General features: G+C 40.5%; 3 protein-coding genes and 1 pseudogene across 3 annotated transcripts; 3 read left to right on the top strand and 1 right to left on the bottom strand.

Moving 5' to 3' along the window:
• Window positions 1-2,117: 2,117 nt before the first annotated feature.
• LOC108388917 (olfactory receptor 7G1-like) lies at window positions 2,118-3,152 on the top strand (annotated as a pseudogene).
• A 5,282-nt stretch (window positions 3,153-8,434) lies between these two features.
• On the top strand, window positions 8,435-9,376 carry LOC118972724 (olfactory receptor 7G1-like). The gene has a single exon (XM_037022654.2). It carries the CDS (start codon window positions 8,438-8,440, stop codon window positions 9,374-9,376), a length of 939 nt encoding a protein of 312 aa, XP_036878549.1. The 5' UTR covers window positions 8,435-8,437.
• A 4,753-nt stretch (window positions 9,377-14,129) lies between these two features.
• LOC108388916 (olfactory receptor 7G2-like) lies at window positions 14,130-15,071 on the top strand. The gene has a single exon (XM_037015162.2). It carries the CDS (start codon window positions 14,133-14,135, stop codon window positions 15,069-15,071), a length of 939 nt encoding a protein of 312 aa, XP_036871057.1. The 5' UTR covers window positions 14,130-14,132.
• A 7,812-nt stretch (window positions 15,072-22,883) lies between these two features.
• LOC108387492 (olfactory receptor 7G1-like) lies at window positions 22,884-23,819 on the bottom strand. Its single transcript, XM_017645748.3, has one exon. It carries the CDS (start codon window positions 23,817-23,819, stop codon window positions 22,884-22,886), a length of 936 nt encoding a protein of 311 aa, XP_017501237.2.
• Between the last annotated feature and the right edge of the window lie 2,758 nt (window positions 23,820-26,577).

The following is a 26,577-nucleotide window of genomic DNA, read 5'->3' as shown; positions in this document are numbered from 1 at the left end:
CCTGCCAGGCAGCAAAGTCTGCTACTGCCACTGGGCCAACTGGGTGGACTCCCAGCAGTGTACACAGGGAAGAGTCTTGGGGTTGCATTGCCAGCAAGGGGGATGGAGCATCTGGGGCTCCTGGGAATTCTCAATCTGTTGGGCTGAGGGAGGGATGGGGAGGTATCCACCTGGCCCTTTCTCCTGAGAGAGTTCCATCCAACCCTCGCCCCTCTGGGTCCCCTCTCACAGCTGGCATGTCTTTCAGACTTACGCCTCTGCTTTGAGTCTCGGGACTTGCAGAGAGGGTCTGTCCTCCACACTGGCAGAGTCTCAGCCTCTGTGTCCTGCCCCACTACTCCCCAGAACCCAGTACAATATGGGCCTGTAATCATGGTGCAGATCTCCAGGGTCAGGTGTGCAGTGTTCCTGGGCTCCTATTCCTTCCCGCCTCCATTCCTCCTCCTCCTGCCTGTAGGCTGGGGTGAGGGCATGTCTTGGATCCTACTCCATCTCAGAGTTGCCACTTTACCCTTTTCTGTGTGGTTCTGTCTTCCTCATGTGCAGGTGGTCCATTCTGCAGTCTTCAAGTCACTTTCAGGTTTGGTTGCATTTGCTGTATTTTCTTCTTTTATGTGTGTTTGGGAGGGGGTTTCTGCCTTGTCTTCCTATTCCACCATCTTCAATCCCCTCTCTGTCTTCCATTCTTTACCAGTTACCTTGTACTTTTCCTCCAGTCCTACAACAGCTATAATTCTACCCATCTCCTATTCTCTCTATATAATGGCAAAGACTGTTCTCCTCATTTGCAAGCATGGTGATGCTTCTAACATTTGCTGGCATTTCCTTAATCCTTGTAGTGGTTTGGGGGCAGGGACTTGGGCATTTGCCTTGTTTCTTGCAATTCTGGGTTTATAAGATACATTTGTGTTTTGTCTGTTGTCAGGCTCTGAGGTCTCTGGGGAAGGTTGTGGAGATGCAAATAGCCTCACCAGCAAAACTACCTATTTCTCCTAAGAAACTTAACAGATATTTTAAATAGCCAGAAACGCATATTGTAATTTAAAAAATGACTATTCCTGATGATTAGTGGCGTTGAGCATTGTTTCATGTGTCCTTTGGTTATTTGTATGTCTTCTTTGGAAAAATCTCTATTTGGGTCCTCCGTCCACTTTTTAATGAGATTATTTGGGATTTTTTTTTTTTTTAGTGTTGAGTTTTATGAGTTCATATATTCTTTGGATATTAACCTCTTATCAGATATATCATTTGTGAATATAACCTCCCACTCAGCAGGTTGCCTTTTCATTTTGTTGATGGTTTCCTTTGTTGTGTAGAAGCATTTATAGTTTGACATGCTTCTACTTGTTTATTTTTGCTTTTGTTTCTCTTACCTGGAGAGACATATCTGGAAAAAAAATACTAATGATGGTGCTCAAGAGTTTATTGCCTGTGTTTTCTTTTAGAAGTTTTATGGTTTCAGGTCTTCAATTGAGGTGTTTAATACATTTCAAGTTTATTTTTGGGTATGGTGTAAGGCAGTGATCCAGTTTCATTCTCTTGCATGTTTCTGTACCATTTTCCAAATACAGTTTATTGAAGAACACCATTATCAAAGATTTTCCCCACTGTATATTCCTCCCTCCTTTGTCATAGATTAAGTGACCATAAAAGTGTGGGTTTCTTTCTGGGTTCTCGATTCTGTTCCATTGATCTATGTGTCCAGGGGAGGGAGATGGGCAAAATAGGCAAAAGGAATGAAGGGGTGTAAGCTTCCAACCATAAAATAAATAAGTCACTGGGGTGGAAAGTACAGCCTAAGGAATATAGTCAATAATATGGTAATGACTTTTATGGTGACAGATGTCATAGTGAGTATTCCCTAGATGTATAAAATTGTTGAAACATTATGTTGGACCCCTAACACCAATGTAATATTGTATATCAACTATATTCAATAATAGTATGACCATTCCTCCACCCTTTTCAAAATTAACACATATAGACACACTGCTTTATTAACTTTGAGTTTTTTCTTTTTCTTTCTCAAAATAACAAAATAAGATGCATACAGAAGGCATCTCTTCTTTTGGCTCCTTCCCCTCCCCAAACGATGTTTGTCTTTGGTGGTACTCCTGATGCTTGTATAGGGACCACATGTTTCATTGTTTTGTTATCCTATCTTTTTCATCAGATTTCTCAAAAGCATGGAACCCAGAAATGAAACATATGTTTCAGATTTCCTTCTCATGGAAGTGGCAGAGGATCCGGAACTGAAACCCCTCCTTTTCAGCCTGTTCCTGTCCATGTACCTGGTCACCATCCTGGGGAACCTGCTCATCATCCTGGCCATCAGCTCTGACCCCCACCTCCACACCCCCATGTACTTCTTCCTCTCCCACCTGTCCCTGGCTGACATCTGTTTAAGCACAACCACGGTTCCAAAGATGCTGGTGAACATCCAAGCACAGAATCAGCACATCAGTTACTCAGGCTGCCTCACCCAGGTGTGCTGTGTCCTTGTGTTTGCTAGTTTGGATAGTTGTATTCTTTCAGCCATGGCCTATGACCGCTATATGGCCATTTGTCACCCACTGATGTACACTGTTATCATGAACCCCCGCCTCTGTGGCCTGTTGATTCTTCTCTCCCTGCTCATTAGTATCATGGATGCCCTGCTCCACAGTCTGATGCTGTTGAGGCTGTCCTTCTGCACACATGTGGAAATCCCCCTCTTCTTCTGTGAAGTTGTTCAGGTCATCCAGCTGGCCTGTTCTGATACCCTCATCAATAACTTCCTGATCTATTTAGCCACTGGCATATTTGGTGGTATTCCTCTGTGTGGAATCATTTTTTCTTATACTCAAATTGTCTCCTCTGTTTTGAGAATGCCTTCAGCTGGTAGAAAGTTTAAAGCATTTTCTACCTGTGGTTCTCACCTCTCGATTGTTTGCTTGTTCTATGGGGCAGCGTTTGCGGTGTATATTAGTTCTGCTTTTGCGGACTCTTCCAGAAACACTGCTGTGGTTTCAATGATGTACACTGTGGTCCCTCAAATGATGAACCCCTTCATCTACAGCCTGAGGAACAGGGACATGAAGGGCGCCTTGAGGAAACTCATCAGTATCTGGGGCACGTTCTCTTCTGTGTCTGTGTCATCTTCTTTGGACTAGGATTTCTAGAATGAGCCAAGAGATGGAAATATTGCGAGATCCAGAATGCTTGGTTCTTACAGCCCCACATTCTTCTAAAGCGGCAAGACAGCATAAAGGATAAGTGAATTGCAACTCTGGGTTGAAATTTGACTTGCTTTTTGTACACTTTTGGTGTTTCAAAAATAAGTTCCATTATCAAAATCAGTTTCCTTTGTCAGATCCACAGAGCTGAAACTGAAGCAGGGTTTATAGTAGTTTCATTTGACATTCCAGAAAAAGTAAAGTAAGGGAATTGGATGAGTCAGCGAGAGGAGCCATGCACGTAGGCGGTTACAGAGACTTTGTGTGGCCAATTTCATAGATAGTGCCCTGTGAAATGCAGCCCAGAAATAAGCTGTGATATAATGAATTATAAGAGAAATATGTATTTCCCAGGTATATTTGGTCTTTATCCAGAGTTCCTGAAAACACTGCAGAGTCATAAAGGTGAAACAGGGTATTTTGTCATGTTAATGAGAGATTTGGGACCCCCATGCATGAGTGGGGGCTGGAGGTTGGATCAGCCAATCATGAGTATACAGTGAAGTCCTCACAAAAACTTCTGAGAAGAGTTCTTTGTTCTCACTGCTCTTCTCCGCCTGCTCTGCTTGGTTTGATCCTGCTTCTCAGTGGGAGAGAGCTTCTATGCCTGGGGAAACAGAATGCCTCCATGTGCCACTCAGCCAGACCCCAGGCTCCATGAGGAAAGAAGCTTCTTGGGACCTTGCCCTCCATCTCTCTTCATCTGGCTGTTCACTTGTACTTTATGGTATCCTTTATTAAACGTAAATGTGAGTGTTTTCCTGAGTTCTGTGAGCCACTCTAGCAAATTAATCAAACCTAAAGGGGAGGTCATGGAAGCTTCCAATCTGTAGCTGGTAGGTCAGAGGTACAGGTAACTGCCTATGGCTTGTGACCAGTGTCTGGAGTGATGGGTGGAGGGCAGTCTTGGAGGGTGGAGCCCTTAGCCTGGGGATCTGATGCTGTCTCCGAGCAGATAGCATTGAGACAGGGATGATAGATGTAGTCAGAATAGAGTGAGGCCCTCCAGAGGGGGCAGGGTGGGATATTTGCAGTCAGAGCAATGTAACTACATGCAAAGAAACCCCCCCTGCTAAAACTCTATGTTAAACATTGAGCTCTAAAATCATTCTTCAGCGAAATCAGTTAATGTTCCCCAGATAAAGAAGAGTAGCACATGTTTTATTATGCTAATCATTTGTAACCATGTGTAAGATTCACGTTAGCATGCTAAAAGTCCCAGGCCTATGTGCTGTCTTTCCTCCTTCAGATCTGATGAGGTGATTTTGCGAACTGAGCAGCTAACTTAGCATGTAGACCCAGCTGTAGACGACATGGTAAAAGGCAGGAAAAATTCCATCTTAATTATAAGATTGCAATTTAACACCCAGGAAGCTTAAGAGGCTAGATTCTTTAGCAAGTAGACAATACCTCAGCCCACCTTGGGGGCTGGGCAGGCAGCCTTTTGATATGCTCCCAGACCCAGGCACCGGTGTCCCAGAGAGAAATCAAGGCAGGAAATTCCTTATGTTAAGTTAATTTTTAATATTCAGAGACCACTTAACAAGTCCCCACTCCTGAGTTTTTCATGTTCTAGAAAAATCCTCAACTGCCTATAAAACCCCCTAGACAATGCACCACTATGGACTCTCTTGTCCCCTCCTGGTGTGAGCCAGGAGCTCTGTCCTTTCACTGTATTTCTAAATAAAAGCCTGTACCTTGCTCTCCTACCTTGACTGCTTGTGAAGCTCATTCTTTGGATCCGCAAACAAGAGCCATTAGCATCAGAATTGGGTTAAGTTCTCCAACATCCTGCTGGTGTTTGAGAATTGCTTGGTGTATGTGAGTGTGTGGAGTGACCCCCTTCCCACATATTTACACACATAGAAATCAAGTCTGGGTACCCAAATGAAGTTACACTACTATTACTGCTGTGTATAACATTGTTAATGTCATATATATATGTAGGAAAGAAATATAGCAATGCATTTGGTGTCAGAGATGTTCCATAAACCTTCTACCCTTGTGAAATATGTGTGGAGCTGATACTTCATAACTAATTTGGTAATTTCCAAAAGTCATGGTGAATTATCTGTTCAAAGGCACCAGAAGCATTCATGACAGTCAGTTTCATCAACTATAAAATTGCTGTAATTTGATTATTTCAGTGGTTTAAGGCAGTTGTGAAATATTTCATCTTGATTAGTGAGAAAACCTTTGTTTCTACTAAGAGAAAGCAATGTTGCCTCTAATGTACATATAATGATCACATTATAATATAAACTCCTATCCAGCAGTTAAAGATAGAAGAATTCTAACACCTTAGAATCCACTTAAATGGTCACCCACCTATATCACCCAGTCTAATACCACATGCAAACACTACCCTGAATTCTGTGCTTATTTTCTCTGAAGTTCTTTTTTGGGATTGAAATTCATGAAACTGCCAGTATATTTGCCCTAAGAAACACTGGCTTTAGGATTAAATGTCATCTTACCACTCCAATGTATTTCCTGTCCAATTTATAAATCTGCCTCTTTTCAAACTTGTTAACAACTTAATATAATGTATGGATTTTTCATTTTGATTGTTTTTCTCATAATTGTACTTTGATGTTTAATCATGTTTTGGGCATATCAGCAATGAATTTATTTCCACTCCTTCTGTTTTTACAAGATGCATGGGGACTTTTCTAAGTATCCTGTCCAGGTTTGAGGGAGATTTTGTTTTTTATTAATTTTTTTTGTATTTATTAATTTTTTTATATTTATTATTTATTATTTGTATTTATTATATTTTTATTATTATTATTTTATTTATTATTTATTATTATTTATTATTAATTTATTTATTATTTATTATTTATTTATTATTAATTTATTTATAATTAATTTATAATTAATTTTTATTTGTATTTATTAATTAGTTTTTTATTTTGAATTTTTGTTTGAATATTCTCATCTGTATTTCTTGGTGGAAAAGAGAGAGTTTTATACTTGCAGGAGAATTATTGGATGTAAGTGGCTGTGACCCCTCCTTTGGGTTGTTCCAAGGAGTTCTAAACATTTGGACCAATTACACACATTAGAAGGTTGGTGATCTATATCATCATCAATATATTTTCAAATATATTGATAATCTAGTGGGTGTCAAAGTCATTTCATTCCTCAGCATATCACTTATTATTATGGGCTTGGGAGTCTTTTCCCATAGCCATTTCCCTTTCTTTAAATACATGCTTGTGGTATTTCCAGTGAGTTATCTCTTTCTTATTAATTCCTGAGTTCTTTACATAATTTTAATCTGCTGTCTCCTAAAGTGAATGGAAATGTGTATTGAAACTATAGTGGAAAAGTTAGAAATCATGGTTATGCAAATCTTTTTTTGGAGTAATAAGCTTGTCTGTTTCTACCAGGGACAAAATTATCACAGAAAGTAAATTAGAATCCATTGTATAGATATAAACAGTAAAGACTAAGCTTCTGGAAACAATAAAGACCCTTAGAAAAATTCCTGAGTGCTTCCAATTTTATAATATTCCAATTATGTTTTCAAATCTATGACTTATGTCCACATATATAAACTATATTTTCACACCTACAGTTAGCATCAGATCTCCTGATGGCATTGATTAGGAAAAGATCCACTGTTTTTACCTAAACGAAGAATACTTGAATTCAACCAGAGACGAATGGTGTGCCCACATTTGCCAAGAATTTGAAATGGAGATGAGCCGTCCCAGGTGGAGAAAAGTACAACTTGGACACCTGGTCCCAAGGGTCAGGGAGCAGCCATCCTGAATTCCTCCCTTGTAGAACCTTGGTCTTTAAGGATTTGCTCTATCCTGGGATCTCAGTAACAATAAAATTGCTTGGCTAATGAGGAGCTTTGGACATTGCCCCTCTAAGGATGCAGAGACAGCAGCGTGCGTGTGACCCCCTCATTCAACCATCCTTCCTTAGAAAACGGTAGCACATCCAAGCCTCCTGTCATAGAGGCAGCCTCTAGCCCCGGAGCCCAGGTCTCACTCAATCCCTCTGCCCTTCCTGAGGACAGATCTTCCCTATGGTACATCAGAGATGCCAAGCATCATTCCACTGTGATGTCATCCAGGTAACATATCATCCCTTAGTTGGTGTTTGGAAATAAGGGCAGGTGTTTTACTACAGGCTCATCCAGGGAAGCTGTGAAGATAGTACACACATCAGATGATTAGAACCAAGTCACCCATGTCCTCCTGCTTGTCATCTTCACATGTTTCCTTATACTTTGCACCCATACTGAAGCACCTCTCTTTCATAAATCTTATAGTCACTCTCTACTATGACCAGCGACATATTCTTCCTGAGAAAAATATGCCTCTTTTCAAATAGTCTGACTGTTAAAAAGTCTCTGAGATTTACTATAGGTGGTAGGAGTCAGGAAGTTTTGCAAAGTTCCCCTTATCTTCCCATTCATGGTTCTTGACTTATCTATGTATTATCTCAGTTGCCAATCTCTGAAGTCTCAGGGGATCCAGAAGGTACCTCCAAGCTGCTTACTTAATCTCTTCATCTTTATAAAATTACCAAAGGTTTAAAATAATCAGAACAGCACAGACCCTGTAATTTTATTTAAAAAGTGACCAACTCTTAACCCTTTCCAGAATTAACAATTATTGTTGCTATTCCATATCAGCTACAGGTTTCTTTCAAGGAAACAAAAGTATGCATATATTTTTAGATTGATTAGAGTTGATACACAATATTATGTGACTTTAAGTTGTATACTAGTGATTTAACAATTATATAGGTTACAAAATACTTGCTATAGAGTGTAGTTACCAGCTGTTACCAGCTGTCACCATACAAAGATATTACAATGGCATTTTTAATTGTACTAGGGCAAACAATGCTAAAATTAGTAAAGAACCAGAAAAAGCCCCAAATATTTAAAGCAACCTTGAGAAAAAGAACAAAGAGATCTCTCTGATTTCAAACTGTTTTGTAAAGCTATAGTAATCAAAACAGTATGGTATTGGTGTAGAAAAAGACACAGAGATCAAAGTAACAGAACTAAAGTCCAGAAATAAACCCATACTCGTATAGTCAATTAATATATGGCACACCTTTTTGTTAACTCTTATAGTCTCCATCCCATCCCAAGATGTTTTTTGCCTCTGGAAGTGTTCCTCCTGTGGCCTAGAAAAATCACACTGGATTATCTGCTCACCGAATCCTTTCCCATCTGATTCATCAACAGTATGGAGCCCAGAAATGAAACACGTGTTTCAGATTTCCTTCTCATGGAAGTGACAAAGGATCCAGAACTGAAACCCCTCCTTTTCAGCCTGTTCCTGTCCATGTACCTGGTCACCATCCTGGGGAACCTGCTCATCATCCTGGCCGTCAGCTCCGACCCCCACCTCCACTCCCCCATGTACTTCTTTATCTCCAATCTGTCTATTAACGACATCTGTTTAAGCACAACCACGGTTCCAAAGATGCTGGTGAACATGCAAACACAGAATCAGCACATCAGTTACTCAGGCTGCCTCACCCAGATCTACTTTGTCCTGGTGTTTGCTAGTTTGGAAAGTAGTCTCCTCGCAGTGATGGCCTACGATCGCTATGTGGCCATCTGTCACCCACTGAGGTACACGGTCATCATGAGCCCCCACCTCTGTGGCCTGCTGCTTCTCCTCCCCATGCTCGTTATCACTGTGGATGCCCTGCTCCACAGTCTGATGGTGCTGCGGCTGTCCTTCTGCACAAACCTGGAAATCCCCCTCTTCTTCTGTGAAGTTGTTCAGGTCATCCAGCTGGCCTGCTCTGACACCCTCATCAATAACATCCTGATCTATTTAGCCACTGGCGTATTTGGTGGTATTCCTCTGTGTGGAATCATTTTCTCTTATACTCAGATTGTCTCCTCTGTTTTGAGAATGCCTTCAGCAGAGGGGAAATATAAAGCCTTTTCCACCTGTGGGTCTCACCTCTCTGTTGTTTCCTTGTTCTATGGAACAGGTTTTGGTGTGTACATTAGCTCTGCCCTTACTCACTCTTCCAGGAACACTATAGTGGCCTCAATGATGTACACTGTGGTCCCTCAAATGATGAACCCCTTCATCTACAGCCTGAGGAACAGGGACATGAAGGGGGCCTTGAGGAAACTCATCAGTAGGACAATGTCTCTTCTGTGACTGCCACCTACTTTGCACAGGGGTTTCTAGAATGAGCAAAAGTGATGAAAATACTGGGTGATCCAGAATGCCTGATTCTTGCATCACCAATTTATCCTAAAGGAGTAGGTTAAGCTCATTTTAACACTTGGTTGATATTTGACTGATCTTTGTATATGTGTGTGATGTTTCAAAAATGAGTTTCATTATCAACTTTTGATTTTTTTGCTCAGTTTCAAAGCACTGATCCTGAGGCATGGTTTACAGTGATTTTGTCTGAACATATAGAAAAAAAAGAAAGGAAGTTGGATGGGTCAAGGAGAGGAGCCAAGCAGGTCTGTCATCATACACTCTTGATTTGGCCAATTCCATAGTGCCATGTGAACTGCACCCCAGGATAAAGCTATGGTGAAGTATGGGTGGAGCTTATACTTCATACATAACAGTAATTTCCAAGACTATTCTCTGGTAAGCTATCCATGCAATGGCATCATAAGCATCCATGATACTCAGTTTCACCATCTTTAAAATTGCTATTATTTGATTGTCTTAGGGTTTGAGGAGGTGGTTGTGAAATATTCACTTTTGATCAGTGAGAATGTCTTTGTTTCCACAAAGTGACTTTGACTCTAATGCACATAAACAATAAAGAATATTATGTTCTTTTTTTCTTTTCCTCTTTCTTCTTTATTTTTTTTATTGGAATATAGTGGATATACTGTATTATATTGGTTTCAGATGTACAAACAAAGCAACTCAATAATAATATACATTCTTGACAAGTACTTCAGCGGTAAGGAATGAATTTTCCTCTACATTCATTTCCCCATGCAGTGGCTGTATCTTGGAGTGGTTTTCCTAAAACCATGCATCAGATACAGGTATAGTATCCAGATAGGATGCCTGGGGACAGAAATCTGATTGTTTTATTCTGGCTGAACTTTTATTTGACATGGTGTGGAGTCATCCAGAATATATCCCCTTTAATCTCTTTAAAAGTGTAGGATCATATTCCACCTACTGAATCTAATTCTTGGTGTGGGGAAAATGATTACCGTGAGAGTCATAGACGGACTACATGGAAAGTCATACTTGCTGGGAACTGCACCTCTGTAAGCACCACAAAATACTTAGTACAATGCCTGGCACTGAGTAAGTATTCAATAAAATATAACTATATCATGTGTTCTATATCTTGCCTATATATATTCTTGAGTCTTGTAATCCTGTTGGTCTCACATATTTTACCTTGCTTTAGAATTTGGTTTCTTTTCTTTTGTTGTTATATTTACCAGCTTCTTTTTCTGGTCTGAGTAAAAAATATAGGTAGGCAGGGCAAAGGATGAGTCTTCTGGCGTCTTATTAGCTTTGAAACATTCCTGTTGGGGTATTTATATAAGAATGTATCTGAGTTTTCATTTTTGTCTTTAGTCATCTTTTCTTGCTGTGCTTCTTACACATCTTGGTGGAGTGTATGCAGAGGAACATAATTAAATAAAATTAACGGTATCATTAATGTCATAGTTGATTGAGTGCAAGCTTAGGGTTCTCATGCAGATCTTTGTAATGTGCCTTCATGATGAAAATCATTCTATGGAGCGCTGCTTTCCTTTTCCAAGGAGATGTTGAGTATAAGACAGGAGGGAGAAGAGGGAAGCTGTTAAGATTAATAGCATTATTTTCCCATATGTACCAAAATGCTGGCTTATAAATTAGAATTACCTGTGTGGGCATGGGATTGAAAGCAGTGGTGGCCTCAAAGAAGAATCAAAGGAGTGGCTGCAGAACCTTCTGTTCTGGCACTCATTAAAGGTTGAGGGGTGGTTTTATTTTCAGCACAAACCTTGGAAAGAGGTCCAGGCCTTGGTTCGCATGGGATCTGTACTGCAGAGGGCCCTCTGTTGAGGACTGTACAAGAGTTGCATGGGTGATTCACCTGACACCTTCGTCTGTACTGAGGTTTCCCTGACCTCCAGCCAGAACCACTCACTGACTTTGAACCTCTGACGAGATTTGTGAGGGATGAGCATTCATATTTATGCTCGAAACTACATTTGAGATTTTTTTCCAATGTATGAGGCATCTTTATTTTTAAAAAACTGAAAGAATAAAAAAATCTTTGCACTGGACAAGCGTTTTTAATAAGCACTTTGTGAAATTCTGATGAAGTCTGATGTCTAAGAGGCATGCTTTCAGTATTGAAAGAACACATGAGAATGTGTTTAGTGAGGAAGATGGCAGGCTTTTCTTCAATTTTGCTTTTTGATATAGTATACGCTGTCTTGCATAAAATCTATCTGTAATTCTGAATGAATGGTCACATAATAAGCACATATATGTTTATCCAGGGATTAAAAATAGAGCAATTCTGTGCCCTAGAATCCACCTAAATGGTCACCCACCTGTTACACCCAGTCCCAGTCCGGTGCACACACTATCCTGAATTCTGTACTTATTTTCTTTGAAGTTCTTTTGGGTTGAATCCTGTGAATTCCCAGTATTTCATCTTATTTGCCCTATGAAACTGACAATAAAATCAAGTGTTATTGTCTTATTACCACAATCCATGTTGTTGTCCAATTATAAATTTGCCTCTTTTCAAATTTGTTAAAAAATATAATGTATGAATTTTCTATCTCGGTTGTTTTTCTCATGATTGTATTTTGAAATTTAACCATGAGTTGGACATACAAGCAACTAGTTTATTTCCAATCGTTCAGATTTTACATGCCTGTGAAATTATTCTCTCCAAGACTGAGGGAGATTTTTTTTTGTAATTAGTTTTCTGCTATCACAAATTTCTGTTTGAATATTCTCATTTACGTGTTTTGGTGGAAATAAGAGTTTTATACTTGCAGTGGAATTAATTATTGGGTGTAAGTAGGTATGGATTCTCCTTTCAGTTGATCCAAGGAGCTCTGCTAAGCATTTAGACCAATTATGCACACATTAGAAGGTCGTGGCAATGTATATCATCACATTTTTAAGTATATTGATAATCTACTTGGTGTGGACATCATTTTGTTACTTGACGTATCTCATTATTATGCACTTAAGAGTTTTTCACATATTCATTTCCCTTAATTTTTTTATTGAAGTATAGTTGATATACAATATTATATTCATTTCTAATACACAACATAGTGATTCATCATTTCTTTTTCCTTAAACATATATTTGTGGTATTTATAGTGAGTTGCTTTTTCTTATTAATTTCTGAGTTCTTTACATAATTGTAACCTCTGTCTCCTAAAGTGAACATAAATGTGTATTGAAACCACAGTGAAAAAATGAGAAGATGGTTATGCAAATCTAAAAAAGGAGTAATAGGCTTGTTTTGACCAGTGACAAAATCGTCACAGAAATAAATTAGAATATATTATTTAAATATAAACAGAAGATTTTCAGGAAACTACAATGACTCCTAGGATGAAAAACTCCTGATTGCTTCCAATTTTACGATAGTCCAACTACATTTCAAATCTATGACTTATGTCCTCATATATAAACTCTATTTTCACACCTAAACCTAGCATCAGACTTCCCGATGCCATTGATTAGGAAAAGATCTCTTCTTTTGTACCTAAAAGAATAATACTGGAATTCAACCAGAGAAGGATGGTGTGCCCACATTTGCCAAGAATTTGAAATGGAGATGAGCTGTCCCAGGTGGAGAAAAGTACAACTTGGATACCTGGTCCCAATGGTCAGGGAGCAGCCATCCTGAATTCCTCCCTTGTAGAGCCTTGGTCTTTAAGGATTTGCTCTATCCTGGCATCTCAGTAACAATAAAATTGCTTGGCTAATGAGGAGCTTTGGACATTGCCCCTCTAAGGATGCAGAGACAGCAGTGTGTGTGTGACCCCCTCATTCAACCATCCTTCCTTAGAAAACAGTAGCATATCCGAGCCTCCTGCCATAGAGGCAGCCTCTAGCCCCGGAGCCCAGGTCTCACTCAATCCCTCTGCCCTTCCTGAGAACAGATCTTCCCTTTGGACCATCAGAGATGCAAAGCTTCATACCACTGTGATGTCATCCAGGTAACCTACCCTCCCTTAGTTGGTGTTTGGAAATAAGGGCAGGTGTTATAACCACAGGCTCCTTCAGGGAATCTGTGAAGATCAGATGATTAGAACGAGTCAGCTATGTCCTCCTGCCTGACTGTCATCTTTTTCATGTTTCCCTGTGCTTTGCACCCATAATCAAGCTCCTCTCATCCACTAATCTTGTACTAATTCTCTACTATGATCGGGGACATTTGCTCTGGAGAGAAACCTGCCTCTTTGAAAATAGTTTGTTACAGAAGTCACTGATATTTACCATAATCTTTTGGTGGTGGGAGGCCGGAAGATGGCAAAGACCCCCTTATCTTCCCATTACTGGCTCTGGACTTACCTATGTGTTACCTCCAGCTCCTATCTCTGAGGTCTCAGGGGATCAAGAGAGCATCTTCAAGCTGCCTACTTAGTCTGTGTCTCTATAAAATTACCAGAGGTTTTAAATAATCAGAACATGGTAGGTAATGTAATTTCTTAAAAAATGACTGTTAGCCCTTTCTATATTTAACAGTTGTTGGCACTCTGCCATTTCAGCTTCAGGTTTTTTTTAAGAAAACAATGATACACATACAGAAGGTATACCATTTTATTCTCCTTATTTACTCTCCATCCTTTCCCAAGATAGTGTTTGCCCCAGGTCTTGCTTCTCCTGCTGGTCTAAAGACCAAATACTGGATTATATGCTCACTGCATCCTTTCCCATCTGATTCATCAACAGTATGGAGCCCAGAAATGAAACACGTGTTTCAGATTTCCTTCTCATGGAAGTGACAAAGGATCCAGAACTGAAACCCCTCCTTTTCAGCCTGTTCCTGTCCATGTACCTGGTCACCATCCTGGGGAACCTGCTCATCATCCTGGCCGTCAGCTCCGACCCCCACCTCCACTCCCCCATGTACTTCTTTATCTCCAATCTGTCTATTAACGACATCTGTTTAAGCACAACCACGGTTCCAAAGATGCTGGTGAACATGCAAACACAGAATCAGCACATCAGTTACTCAGGCTGCCTCACCCAGATCTACTTTGTCCTGGTGTTTGCTAGTTTGGAAAGTAGTCTCCTCGCAGTGATGGCCTACGATCGCTATGTGGCCATCTGTCACCCACTGAGGTACACGGTCATCATGAGCCCCCACCTCTGTGGCCTGCTGCTTCTCCTCCCCATGCTCGTTATCACTGTGGATGCCCTGCTCCACAGTCTGATGGTGCTGCGGCTGTCCTTCTGCACAAACCTGGAAATCCCCCTCTTCTTCTGTGAAGTTGTTCAGGTCATCCAGCTGGCCTGCTCTGACACCCTCATCAATAACATCCTGATCTACTTAGCCACTGGCGTATTTGGTGGTATTCCTCTGTGTGGAATCATTTTCTCTTATACTCAGATTGTCTCCTCTGTTTTGAGAATGCCTTCAGCAGAGGGGAAATATAAAGCCTTTTCCACCTGTGGGTCTCACCTCTCTGTTGTTTCCTTGTTCTATGGGACAGGTTTTGGTGTGTACATTAGCTCTGCCCTTACTGACTCTTCTAGAAACACTGCTGTGGTTTCAATGATGTACACTGTGGTCCCTCAAATGATGAACCCCTTCATCTACAGCTTGAGGAACAGGGACATGAAGGGCGCCTTGAGGAAATTCATCAGTAGGACACTATCTCTTCTGTGACTGTGTCATATACTTCACACTACAGTTTCTAGAATGAGGAAAACTGATGGAAATTCTGGGCAATTCAGAATGCCTAATTCTTCCATCATCAGCTTCTTCCCAAATGACTAGATAACATAATGGGTAAGCAAGTTTTAACTTGGTGCAGTATCTTAACTTTGTATTTTTATACCACTTTGATGTTTCAAGAATGATGTTTCTGTTCCCAAAGCTTAGTGTCTTTGGTGGGATCGTTAGAAGCTTGCCCGAGGCGGGGTATTACTGATAGTGTTGGAACCTCAGAATAAAGGTGCGGGAATTCAGATAGGTCAGGGAGAGGAAGGAACACGTACGTGGTCATAGCAGACTCGGTCCAACCTGATCTCACTATCAGGGCCATGTGAATTGCACCTCAGAGACAAGCACATTGAGAGACAGGGGAGGAACTATTATTTCATCATTTCATTGAATAATTGCTGAGACCTGCCACTGGTAAACTGTATCTATGTTGTCCGCATCCATGACACTCTCTTTCACCCTTTAGAACACTGTTGTCATGTGGTCATCCCCTTGGTTTGAGATGTTGGTGACATCTGATTTTGATCAGCAGGGAAGCCACTGTTTCTACTAAGAGAAAGTAACTCTAGTTCTAATATGCCAAAACAATAAATCTAGTCATCTTTCATGACAAAGCCTTCAGAGGTAGGGGATGCAGAGAGCAATTCATTAGTTCCTCTGTGTGGCATCATTTTCCTGGGGTCAGTTCTCTTTATGGACCCATGTGGCTGCAACAGATGCTGGTATTGCAACTAGACATGATGAGCAGAGAAACAAGTCCCTCCCTCCCTGGATCTATTGATACTTAACATTGCATGGAATCATCCTTCCCTTCAGTTCTTTCTGGTTTGAGTAATACATATTTTTCTGGTTTGAGTAATATAATAAAGCAAACTATGTTTACATAGGCAGAACAAAGACTGGAAATCTTCCAGCATCTTCTTTGCTAGGAAATCTCATTGATTTACGCCTAAGAACATATCTGAGGTTTCACTTTTCTCATTAGTCATCTTAATTGTTTCTTTCTTATCTGTGGTGGAGTCCACATAGAGCTTATAATTTAATAGAATTATCTTATCACTGATGTCTTAGAGGATGGGCTGCATCCCTAGGGCTGTCAAGGAAAACTTTTTAATGTATCTTTATGAGGAAGTTATTCTATACAGTACTCACTGATTTATTAACCAGAAGAGTGCAAAGTCATCTGTCAGAATAATGTCGGTGGGTGTGGGGATGAAAACAGTGGCAGTCTCAAGAAGTGAGTGCTGGTTACCAAGGGTTTGGGGCTGTGGTTGGGGGTGGGGGAGGTGAGGGGTGCACACTGGCACAAAATCTCAATCATAATTTGGTTGGGGGGATGGAAGTGCAGCATGGAGAACATAGCCAGTGGTTCTGTAATATCTTCCTTTGCTAACAGAGAGTAACTGCACTAGGTGGGGTGAAGATTTAATGCTGTGTGGAAATTTTTAGCCACTGTGTTGTATACTTGAAACCAATATACTACTGTGTATCCACCACACTTCAATAAAAAAGAAATAATATGAAAAAAACAGTGGCAGTTTCAAAGAAGAATCAAAGTTGTGGCTGGAAAGTGTTTTCTGGTCATTGTTGGAGTTTAGGGGGGTTGTCTTATTTTTAACAACACATCTGGGAAGTAGCTGCTGCCTGGCAATCATGGCACCTTCCAGAGCAGAGCTTCCTGCATTATGCTCACAGGAAACCTCTAAAATTGAATCTTCTGGGGCCTTTGCACTTCACCCAAGTTTCTGAACTTCACCCAAGATCTACAGAGACGTGAGAAGTGAGGCTTTTTCAGTAACCCTTCTGTGAGATAATGATGATCTTTCAAGTCTGAGATGTGTAGCTTCAATATTGTAAGAACATGGGAGTATGTATTTTGATCTAGAAGTGTTGAAGGCCTTTTCTCAAGTGTAATTTTTAATGTAACATACACCATAGTGGTGCATAAAATCTATGCATAGTTCGGAAGAAACAGTAACATAGTAAGAACACATGTATCTACCCAGGGGTTAAAAATAGAGCAATGCCATCAACATAGTATTCACCTGAAGGGTCCCATTCACAACCCTCTGCCCTACAAGTGGCAAACGCTCCCTTATATTCTATACTTACCATTTTCTTTGAATGTCTTCTTTTAGGTTGATTCCTAGGAAATGTTCAGTATTTGATCATATTTGTCATATAAATAGGCAATAAGATTAAAGGTCATTGACTTTCGTCTCTGTATAAATTCCTGTCCAATTTATTAATTTGCTCATTTTATAACCTGTTAGGAGTTTAATCTTTTTAAAAAAATTAAGGTATCATTGATAAACAATCTTAGGAAGTTTCACATGAACAGCATTGTGGTTTCAACATTCACCCATATTATCAAGTCCTCACACACACCCCATTGCAGTCACTGCCTATCAGGGTAGTAAGATGTTCTACAGTCATTACTTGTTTTCTCCATGCAATACTGCCTTCCCCTTGATCTACCTATATTATGATCATGAATCATAGTGCCCCATAATCCCCTTCTCCCTCCCCTCCCCACCCACCCTCCCCAACCCCTCCCCAGTGGTAACCGCTGCTCTCTTCTTGGGTTCTGTGAGTCTGCTGCTGTTTTGTTCTTTCAGTTTTGCTTTGTTTATTATTCTCCATACGAGTGAAATCATTTGGTACTTGTCATTCTCTGCCTGGCTTATTTCACTGAACATAATACCCTCTAGCTCCATCCATGTTGTTGCAAATGGTAGTATTTTGTTTTCTTCAATGGCTAATATTCCATTGTGTATACATATCACTGCTTCTTTATGCATTCATCTACTGATGGACACTTAGGTTGCTTCCATATCTTGACTACTGTAAATAGTGCTGCAATAAACATAGGGGTGCATATGTCTTTTTGAATTAGGGATCTTGTTTTCTTCAAGTAAATTCCTAGGAGTGGAATTGCTGGGTCAAATGGTATTTCTATTTTTTAGTTTTTTGAGGAACCTCCATACTACTTCCACAATGGTTGAACTAATTTGCATTCCCACCAAGTTTTAGGAGGGTTCCTCTTTCTTTGCATCCTCACCAGCATTTGTTGTTCCTTGTCTTTTGGATGTTGGGAATTCTAACCGGTGTGAGATGATACCTCATTGTGGTTCTAATTTGCATTTCCCTGATAATTAGCAATGTGGAGTATCTTTTCGTGTGCTGTTGGCCATTCAAATTTCTTCTTTGGTAAAGTGTCTGTTCAGATTCTCTGCCCATTTTTTAATCTAGTTATTTGTTTCTTGAGTGTTGAGATGTGTGAGTTCTTTATATATTTTGGATATTAACCCCTTATTGGATAAGCCATTTATAAATATACTCTCCCATACTACAGGATGACATTTTGTTCTGCTGATGGTGTTCTCTGCTATACAGAAGCTTTTTAGTTTGATATAGTACCAGTTGTTCATTTTTTGTTTCCCTTGCCAGAGCAGATGTGCTCAGGAAAAGGTGCTCATGTTTTCTTCTATGAGTTTGATGATTTCATGATTACATTCAGGTCTTCAATTCATTTTGAATTTACCTTTGTGTATGGAGTTAGACAATAACCCAGTTTCATTCTCTTACATGTAGCTGTCCAGTTTCGCCAACACCAATTGTTGAAGAGGCTGTCATTTCCCCATTGTGTATCCATGGCTCCTTTATTGTATATTAATTGAGCATATATGGTTGGGTTTATATGTGGGATCTCTATTCTGTTCCATTGATCTATGGGTCTGTTTTTGTGCCAATACCAAATTGTTTTGATTATGGTGCCTTTGTAGCGGAGCTTGACTTTGGGGAGCATAATCCTCCCAGCTTTGCTTTTCCTTTTCAGGATTGTTTTGGCTATTTGAGGTCTTTTGTGGTTCCATATGAATTTTAGAACTATTTCTTTTACTTCTTAAAGAATGCTGTTGGTATTTTTATAGGGATTGCATTGACTTGGTAGACTGCTTTAAGCAGGATGGCCATTTTAATAATATTAATGGAGAGGCATGAAAGTCTGGTATGCTAGAACAGGATGAGACCACTTTTCTGCCACTGTCCTATCGCAAGACCACTCTATTGCATGTTCCTGGTGGACAGGATTTACCTGTGTTGGTGTCATTAAAACATGTATCTTATCACCCCTAAAGTTATTTTCTCCCACAGTCCTTGTGGGTTGGGCCCACCTTCTAGCCACAGCTGCTGCTTGCTGAGTGTGCACAGAGCTCTCTCCTGGTGCAGCTGCTGGCCTCCTGTGCACTAAGTGAGCTAGGTACTCAATCTGTGTCAGACTTTGAACCCAGCTGGACACTCGAGCTTGTATTGCTACCCATATGTCTGTTGTTATTGTATGTTATTAGCCTGGTTACAGTGCTCTAGCTTTCTTGCAAAGAGGCCATTGCCAAAGTTTGGGGACACATAAATAGTGAGGAAAGAACTCTGGAATGGAGGGTTATGGAGTAAATGATAGAAGTTTCAAAATCTCCCACCTAGCCTTAGTTCATTTACATGTAAGTAGGTATTTAGCACTGCAGAGTCTCCCATACTTATGGGGAAAGGGGTGGAGAGAAAATGTCCATCCTCTCCTCCCCTCCATTCCTGGAATATAACTGGTCTGGCATCTGCCAGTCACCAGGGACCCACCAACGGACTTCCTCCTGGAAGGGGCAGATGGGAGGTAGGGCACAAGGCAGCAGAGCACATCCTGTAGCCAGAGGAGACCGACCATGCCAAGCCCAGCTAGTGAATTCAAGCAACTGTGAGCAATAAAAATGGTTTCTGCCAACCCACCCTTTCCATTGACTTATTTCAGTTTCACAGGTTTTATAGGAGATTCACTTTGGGACAGAAACATACTTTCCTCTGAAACTACAAAACCTTAAATTAAGCTTAGACTTTTAATAAGATCAGCAAGACGGAAATTAATTTTTAAAATATAGTTAATTACTGGCATATGGATATATACAGGGATATACAGAAGTGTATATGACATGTGTTTGATCCTATGAATGTGCCAGTGTTTAGAGAAAATATCGTCAAATAGTGATAATTACATAGACTTCAACCTTGTAGAACATTAAAAAAATGATAAATATAAAGTTAAGGAGAGTGGTTACCAACAGACTGGAAAAGATGATTTGATGTGGAAGCTCTTCAGGCATGGGCCATGCTTTAATTATTAACCTGGTAATGGGTATATTTGTTTTCATCATATTGTTACTCTTTAAGAACTGGAGATCCAATTTAAATATCCCCTCATATATGATATTTTAACAAGTAAAACTGAGGCAGGCTTTTCATCTTCCAAAATACAAACACATCCTCCCATTTTCTTTTAATATTTAAGCCATTTTTCTCAGACTTCAGAGTGTATCAGAAACTCACAAGCTGCTTTTAGAAACTCATGCTTTGGACGTCTCCCCAGCAGTCAGTTGTTCTCGGGTGACGTATGGAAATCTGTGGTATGAACAACGGCCCCAGGTGATCCATTCCTGCAGGTGTTCTGTGAGTGTCAGTGGAGGAAAAACTACAGAAATCACCAAGGGCATCAGGGAGGGAGCTGTCCACCGACTGTGGTGCTGAAAAATACTCCCCTCCACACCCATGACTGGCTCTTCCTTGATTCTTCCAGGGAGATGGCCATTGTTCTCTCCTTAACACACATCCAGAAAGACGCTTCTGTCTGATGGTCCAGCTTTTGTACTTGTGGAAAAATGATGGCCTCTAACTCTACCAGCCTCTTTTCTCTTTTCTCCTGTTGTAATTTACATTCCACACCTCCTGCACACACACACACACACACACACACACACACACACACAAAAACAACGGGTTCTTCTTTAAAAACACCTCATAAAATTTTGCCTCAGAGCCTTAATTATGCAGCGAACACTGTAAAACTTCAGTCATTTCATTAATTTCACTCATGTTTCTGTGCACTCCACAAGGATGACTAAGAAATACAGCAATAAGAGTTAACTAAAGGTATAAGTAAAAAGTCAGGTACATCCTTCTCAGTAAGTCAATATGGGAAGGTACCAAATAAGATGTCAGTAAAAAAGATTAACAGCACACCTGATCATCTACATTTGCCCTCTTACAGCACTAAATTATGTTTTCTACCTTTATCTTGCATCTACCTACCTCTTCAGCATTTTATTATTATTATTATTATTATTATTATTAATAATAATAATAATAATAATGCAGAAATGTGGGATTCACATTTAAATCAAGTATAAAAATCAAACGAATAATCATAGTTGACCTGATTGTTTATAGTTCATGATGCGTGATCAAAACCGAAAGTTTCTGTGATATGACTGCCCTTGCACTGTTCACCATGTAAGAACTTATTCACTATGTAAGAACTTGTTCACCATGTAAGAACTTGTTTGTTATGCTTCAGAAGATTGGAGACTATTGAGAATTAGGCTTGGGGTTGATTAATGATTGTGCATTGAGTCCCCTATACAGAATTTTATTGTTGTTAACAACCATTTGATCAATAAATATGATAGATGCCCTCTAAAAAAAAAAAAAGATTAACAGCCATTACCCTCCCTACTGAATAATTAGAGATTTGATTATATTAATCAGATGAGAAAAATCACAATGAAAGTAAACAAATATAAATGCTGAAGCAGGTGGTAAAAATATGTGTGTGCAAAAGAATTATAAAACTTATGCTTATAGACAAGATATGAAAAACTGTGGTACCATCTAAAAGTTATTGAGTACCATTTAGTCAGGTATTGTGGTAAGTGCTTGTAATAGGTATGAGAGTTCCCCACAGTAATTAACCCTATTAACCAGTCTAAGGATTTCACATTGCTTTCCCCACACCATAATTAGATTAAGAAGGTGTGTATGATCCTATCTCAGTGTCATATTAAAAGGGTAACTTCTTGTGACACTATGGAAAAGTCAATTATTAAATGACCCAGGGGAGGACAGTTTTCTGTTCTCTGCGCATCTTGCCCAAATATGACACCTGCACCTGCAGCCACCATATAGTTCCAGACTGAAGCCACCTCATGGAGAAATGAATGAATCTGTATTCTCTCATATCCATATATTCCACAGCTCTGAAGTCCATAAAGTGATAATGATCTTTCTTGTATGAGAATATTAGAGACAGATTATCTTTTGCTTACTAGAACCAAAGACATTTTCAACTTGAAGTTCACAAATCTCATATTTGCTCAAAACACTGGAATAATCTAACTATATCAATGTTATAATGATGAATCTGCGTATGTGGGGTTCTGATATTGCACCAAGAGGTGGAGTTTAATAGAGATAACTCTAAGTAATTATCAAGTTGGGGTAAGAAATAAGTGCCCTTGCCTCTCAGGCCTACCTCTGGAGAGAACTTCACATGGCCCTACTGTTGGAATAAGGTGGAAGCAAGTATTTACTTCTGACTACAGTCTTCCTTATAGCCTCTCCCTTCCCTTTCCACCTTCTCCAATTATTCTAAGAATCTTGTCCTCCAAAATGACTATAACAGGATCCCAGGAATCAAGTTCTACTCTGGATGAGACTCAAAAATGTAAGCATAAACAGTTGAAGTCATTTGTCAAACATTAAAGAGCTAAACAAAGTGCAAAATCAGATTTCAAGCTCAAGTTCAAATGCACTTACCTGTTATGCTGTCTCCTCATTTTAGAAGATCTTGATAATGGAAGAATTAGGAATTCCAGAACAACAGAACACCTCTGCCTGTCCCTCATTCTAGATACCTTATCCAAACATGACACATCACTAAAGTGAAGTTATTCTCCTGATGAGTTTCCTAAAGGCCCCCTTCATGTCCTTGTTCCTCAGGCTGTAGATGAAGGGGTTCATCATTTGAGGAACCACAATGTACATCATTGAAGCCACAGCAGTCTTCCTGGAAGAGTCAGTAACTGCAGAACTAATGTACACCCCAAAACCTGTCCCATAGAACAAGGAAACAACAGAGAGGTGAGACCCACAGGTGGAAAAGGCTTTATACCTTCCCCCCGCTGTTGGTATTCTCAAAACAGAGGAGACAATTTGAGTATAAGAAAAAATCACCCCACAAAGAGGAACAACCCCATATAGACCAACCACAAAAAATATCAGGATGGTATAGATGAAGGTATCAGAACAGGCCAGCTTTATGACCTGATCAAGTTCACAGAAGAAGTGGGGGATTTCCCGGTCCCTGCAGAAAGACAACTGTGACAACACCAGACCGTGGAGCAGGGCATCCCCAGTGCTAAGGAGCAGAAGGACCAGGATTAGCAGAACACAGAGCCGGGGAGTCATGATGACCGTGTACCTCAGGGGATGGCAGATGGCCACATAGCGGTCATAGGCCATTACTGCAAGGAGACAGCTTTCGAAACCAATAAAAACTAGGACAAAGCAGACCTGGGCAATGCAGCCTGTGTAACTGATGTGCTGATTCTGTGCTTGGATGTTCACCAGCATCTTTGGAACCGTGGTTGTGCTCATACAGATGTCAGCCAGGGAGAGGTTGCAGAGGAAGAAGTACATGGGCGTGTGGAGGTGGGGGTCAGAGCTGACGGCCAGGATGATGAGCAGGTTCCCCAGGATGGTGACCATGTACATGGATAGAAACAGGCTGAAAAGGAGGGGTTTCAGTTCTGGGTCGTCTGTCACTTCCATGAGAAGGAAATATGAAACATGCGTCTGGTTTCCAGGTTCCATGTAGTTAATGAATCTATAGAAAATATTGGGTAACAAAAAGAGTGATCATATGGTTGTGGACTTGTAGCAGCATCTGGGACTTTTTAGAAATGCTAAATCTCGGGTCCCACTTCATCTTACTGATGATAAACTCCGGGGCTGATGCCCAGCAACTTGTTGTAATAAGCCATCCAGATGATGCTGACATATGCTAACATTTGAGAACTATTGTCCTAGAAACCCGCTCATCCATATTGTGAACCCCAGGTGAAACAAAAATCTTCTCCTCTTTTTTTTTAAATCTCCCTCCATCCTTATTCTCTCCCTCCTCCTCTACCCTCTTCTCACTTAACCAGTCCAAATTTTATTGAGAATGACTGTCTGGCACACTATGGCAAGTCCTGGCGGTGGAATAAAAACCACATGATATGATTCCCTCAGGATATTCCACACTTTCAAATAATCATACATATAAGAATGAAGTTGCCAAATCTCTCTCATCTTCAGGATTTTCTTCCCTTAATGGAAGGGAAGGGCTGACATATGACAAAAACAAAGCAGCTTCATGGGGAAGGTGAAATGCATAGTATTCTCCAATGACAGAATTAAAAAAAATGACAATTTGACCTACGAATTCACAGCCTTGTAAGAGAACACCAGTGCCAGGCACCTAACAGGCATGTCCTGAGCACTGGAGATTTTCCAAAGCCTGAGGACACAAGTGCCCATCTTAGGACCAGTCGTTTGGTATATTATACAGACTCAGACACTGTGAATTTAATCGAGGCCCCTGCACTTGCTGTGTGAATGGTGGAAAGCAAGAACATTGAGAAAGAAGCTCAGCATGTGCTTGTGTACTGGGAGCTCTCACAATGATAAGGAATGAAGAGTTACACCAGCCAGCACATTTAGGCAATCAGGTGCGACCCACATAGTGGCATTTCCTGTCGTGATTTCTTTTTTTGTCTGCTATGAACCACAGCATGTGGGCTGTTCCACACCTAGAATGGACCTGGTGGGTGGGGCCAGTTAAGGACAGAGGCCTAGGGTGATAACTGCACATCAGAGATAGGCTGATGTGCTGAAAGTCTTTCCAGGAATCTTAGTCACATGCAGGGAAAGGAAGGCCCTACCAAACATTACTTTGGCATGGACATAAAGCAATGAAAACGAATTAAATTAAAAAATAAACTAGGTACATGAGTCAATACAAGCAATGAAACCCTACAGTAAATAAAATTGTTCGATAGGAAGTGTATGGCATTCAAACATTTTGAATATTTTCAAATGACTTTGCTATGTTTCTATTTATGCGAGTTTATTCAAGCATTACAAACTATAGAGAATCATCTTGAAGGGCTGAGTACCCTCCAGCCAACATTTGCCAGTTCACACTCTTCCCCATCCTTCCTAGAAGTATTTTCATCGCAAGAGGCACATTTGAGGCCCTCGCCTCAGGTATGTACAAGTTGAGTTCCTTTCCTTCCCAGCAGGGAACACTGTACTAGCTTGATATCCATCAAACCCAGCACTTTCTCTTATATTAGGTACTGTTCTTGTGAAACCAACTGCATCGTTCTAGCTTGTTAAAGAGGCGCACACATAGACTCATGCTTGGCCTGCATTTACAACTGGCTTTCCTCCTAAACATATGTTTACTGATGCTCTGTTGGCCTCATTCATTTTAAATACCGTGCAGTGTTCTGTATTGTACACCACGATTCAAGTCTCCATTTCCCAGCTGAGATGGATATCATGATTCTTAACTTTTATTATATACTTAAACGTGTACCCGCCAGTAAACATTATGAAATTCACAAACATTATCTGCTTCAGGTGATGTCATTAGAATAAATAAGAGGTATGTTTCAAGTATATATATATTACTTTGGTGAGCATTTAGTAATGTATATAATTATTGCATCACTATTTTGTACATCTGAAACCAATATAATATTGTAGATCAACTATATTCAGGTAAAAACTATACATATAAACGCACAATGTGGGAGCCTGCCTGGGGAACCCATCGTATGGCGCTGCCTGCGTGGAGGGAGTCAGAGGCTGAAAGGGAAGTTGAAAGAGGCGATTTTTGTATGTCTACTATATTGCTGATTAAAAATAATACACATGAAACTGGTATAGCAGAATGCCAATGTTTAGTAGTTGTGGAAAGGGGTTAATGGTGGACTTTCTAATTGATCAGGCTCTGTGCATAATTCAAAATATTTGCTCATAGTAAGAAGAGGGTCAAAGACACCAGGGACGCAGCGTGCTCTGCGGGTCTGGGTCTTTGCTTCCTCCTCCTCATTCCTGCGGTCAGGCCGCCAACATGACACCGAAGCTCTTCTGTAGGCAGATGCATGTGGCATAAGGTGAAGCTGATGCCCTTGGGCAGGGGCACTCCTAGCAGCTGGTAGAGGTGCGTGTCTCCTAAACGCTGACCTCACGTCAGAGCATTGTCTAAGGGACACTGGGTTACCTGGCTGGCATCACTGCGGGGTGATGCTTGATATGTTGCCTGGAAGCTGAAGAGGGAGACAGAAGGTCCGCATCTGTGAATGGCAGAGAAATGCAGTGAAGCTCCGGGTTTCTGGGCAAGAGGCACTGTGGCAGGGAGGTGGCTCAGCTGTTGTCTCCTGACTGGACAGGCCTGTTAATTGAGGTGGTCACAGACACACTACCTGCAGGCTCTACATCCCTGGGGGCTCAATATCCAAAGCTCCTCATTAGATTAACTTTTATTATGATTCGGGTCCCAAGACAGTGCAAACCCGTG

The sequence above is a fragment of the Manis javanica genome, chromosome 13, assembly GCF_040802235.1.
Source record: "Manis javanica isolate MJ-LG chromosome 13, MJ_LKY, whole genome shotgun sequence".
Lineage (NCBI taxonomy): Eukaryota > Metazoa > Chordata > Mammalia > Pholidota > Manidae > Manis > Manis javanica.
Note: the sequence above shows the minus strand (reverse complement) of the source record. Positions and strands in the feature narration are given on the sequence as shown.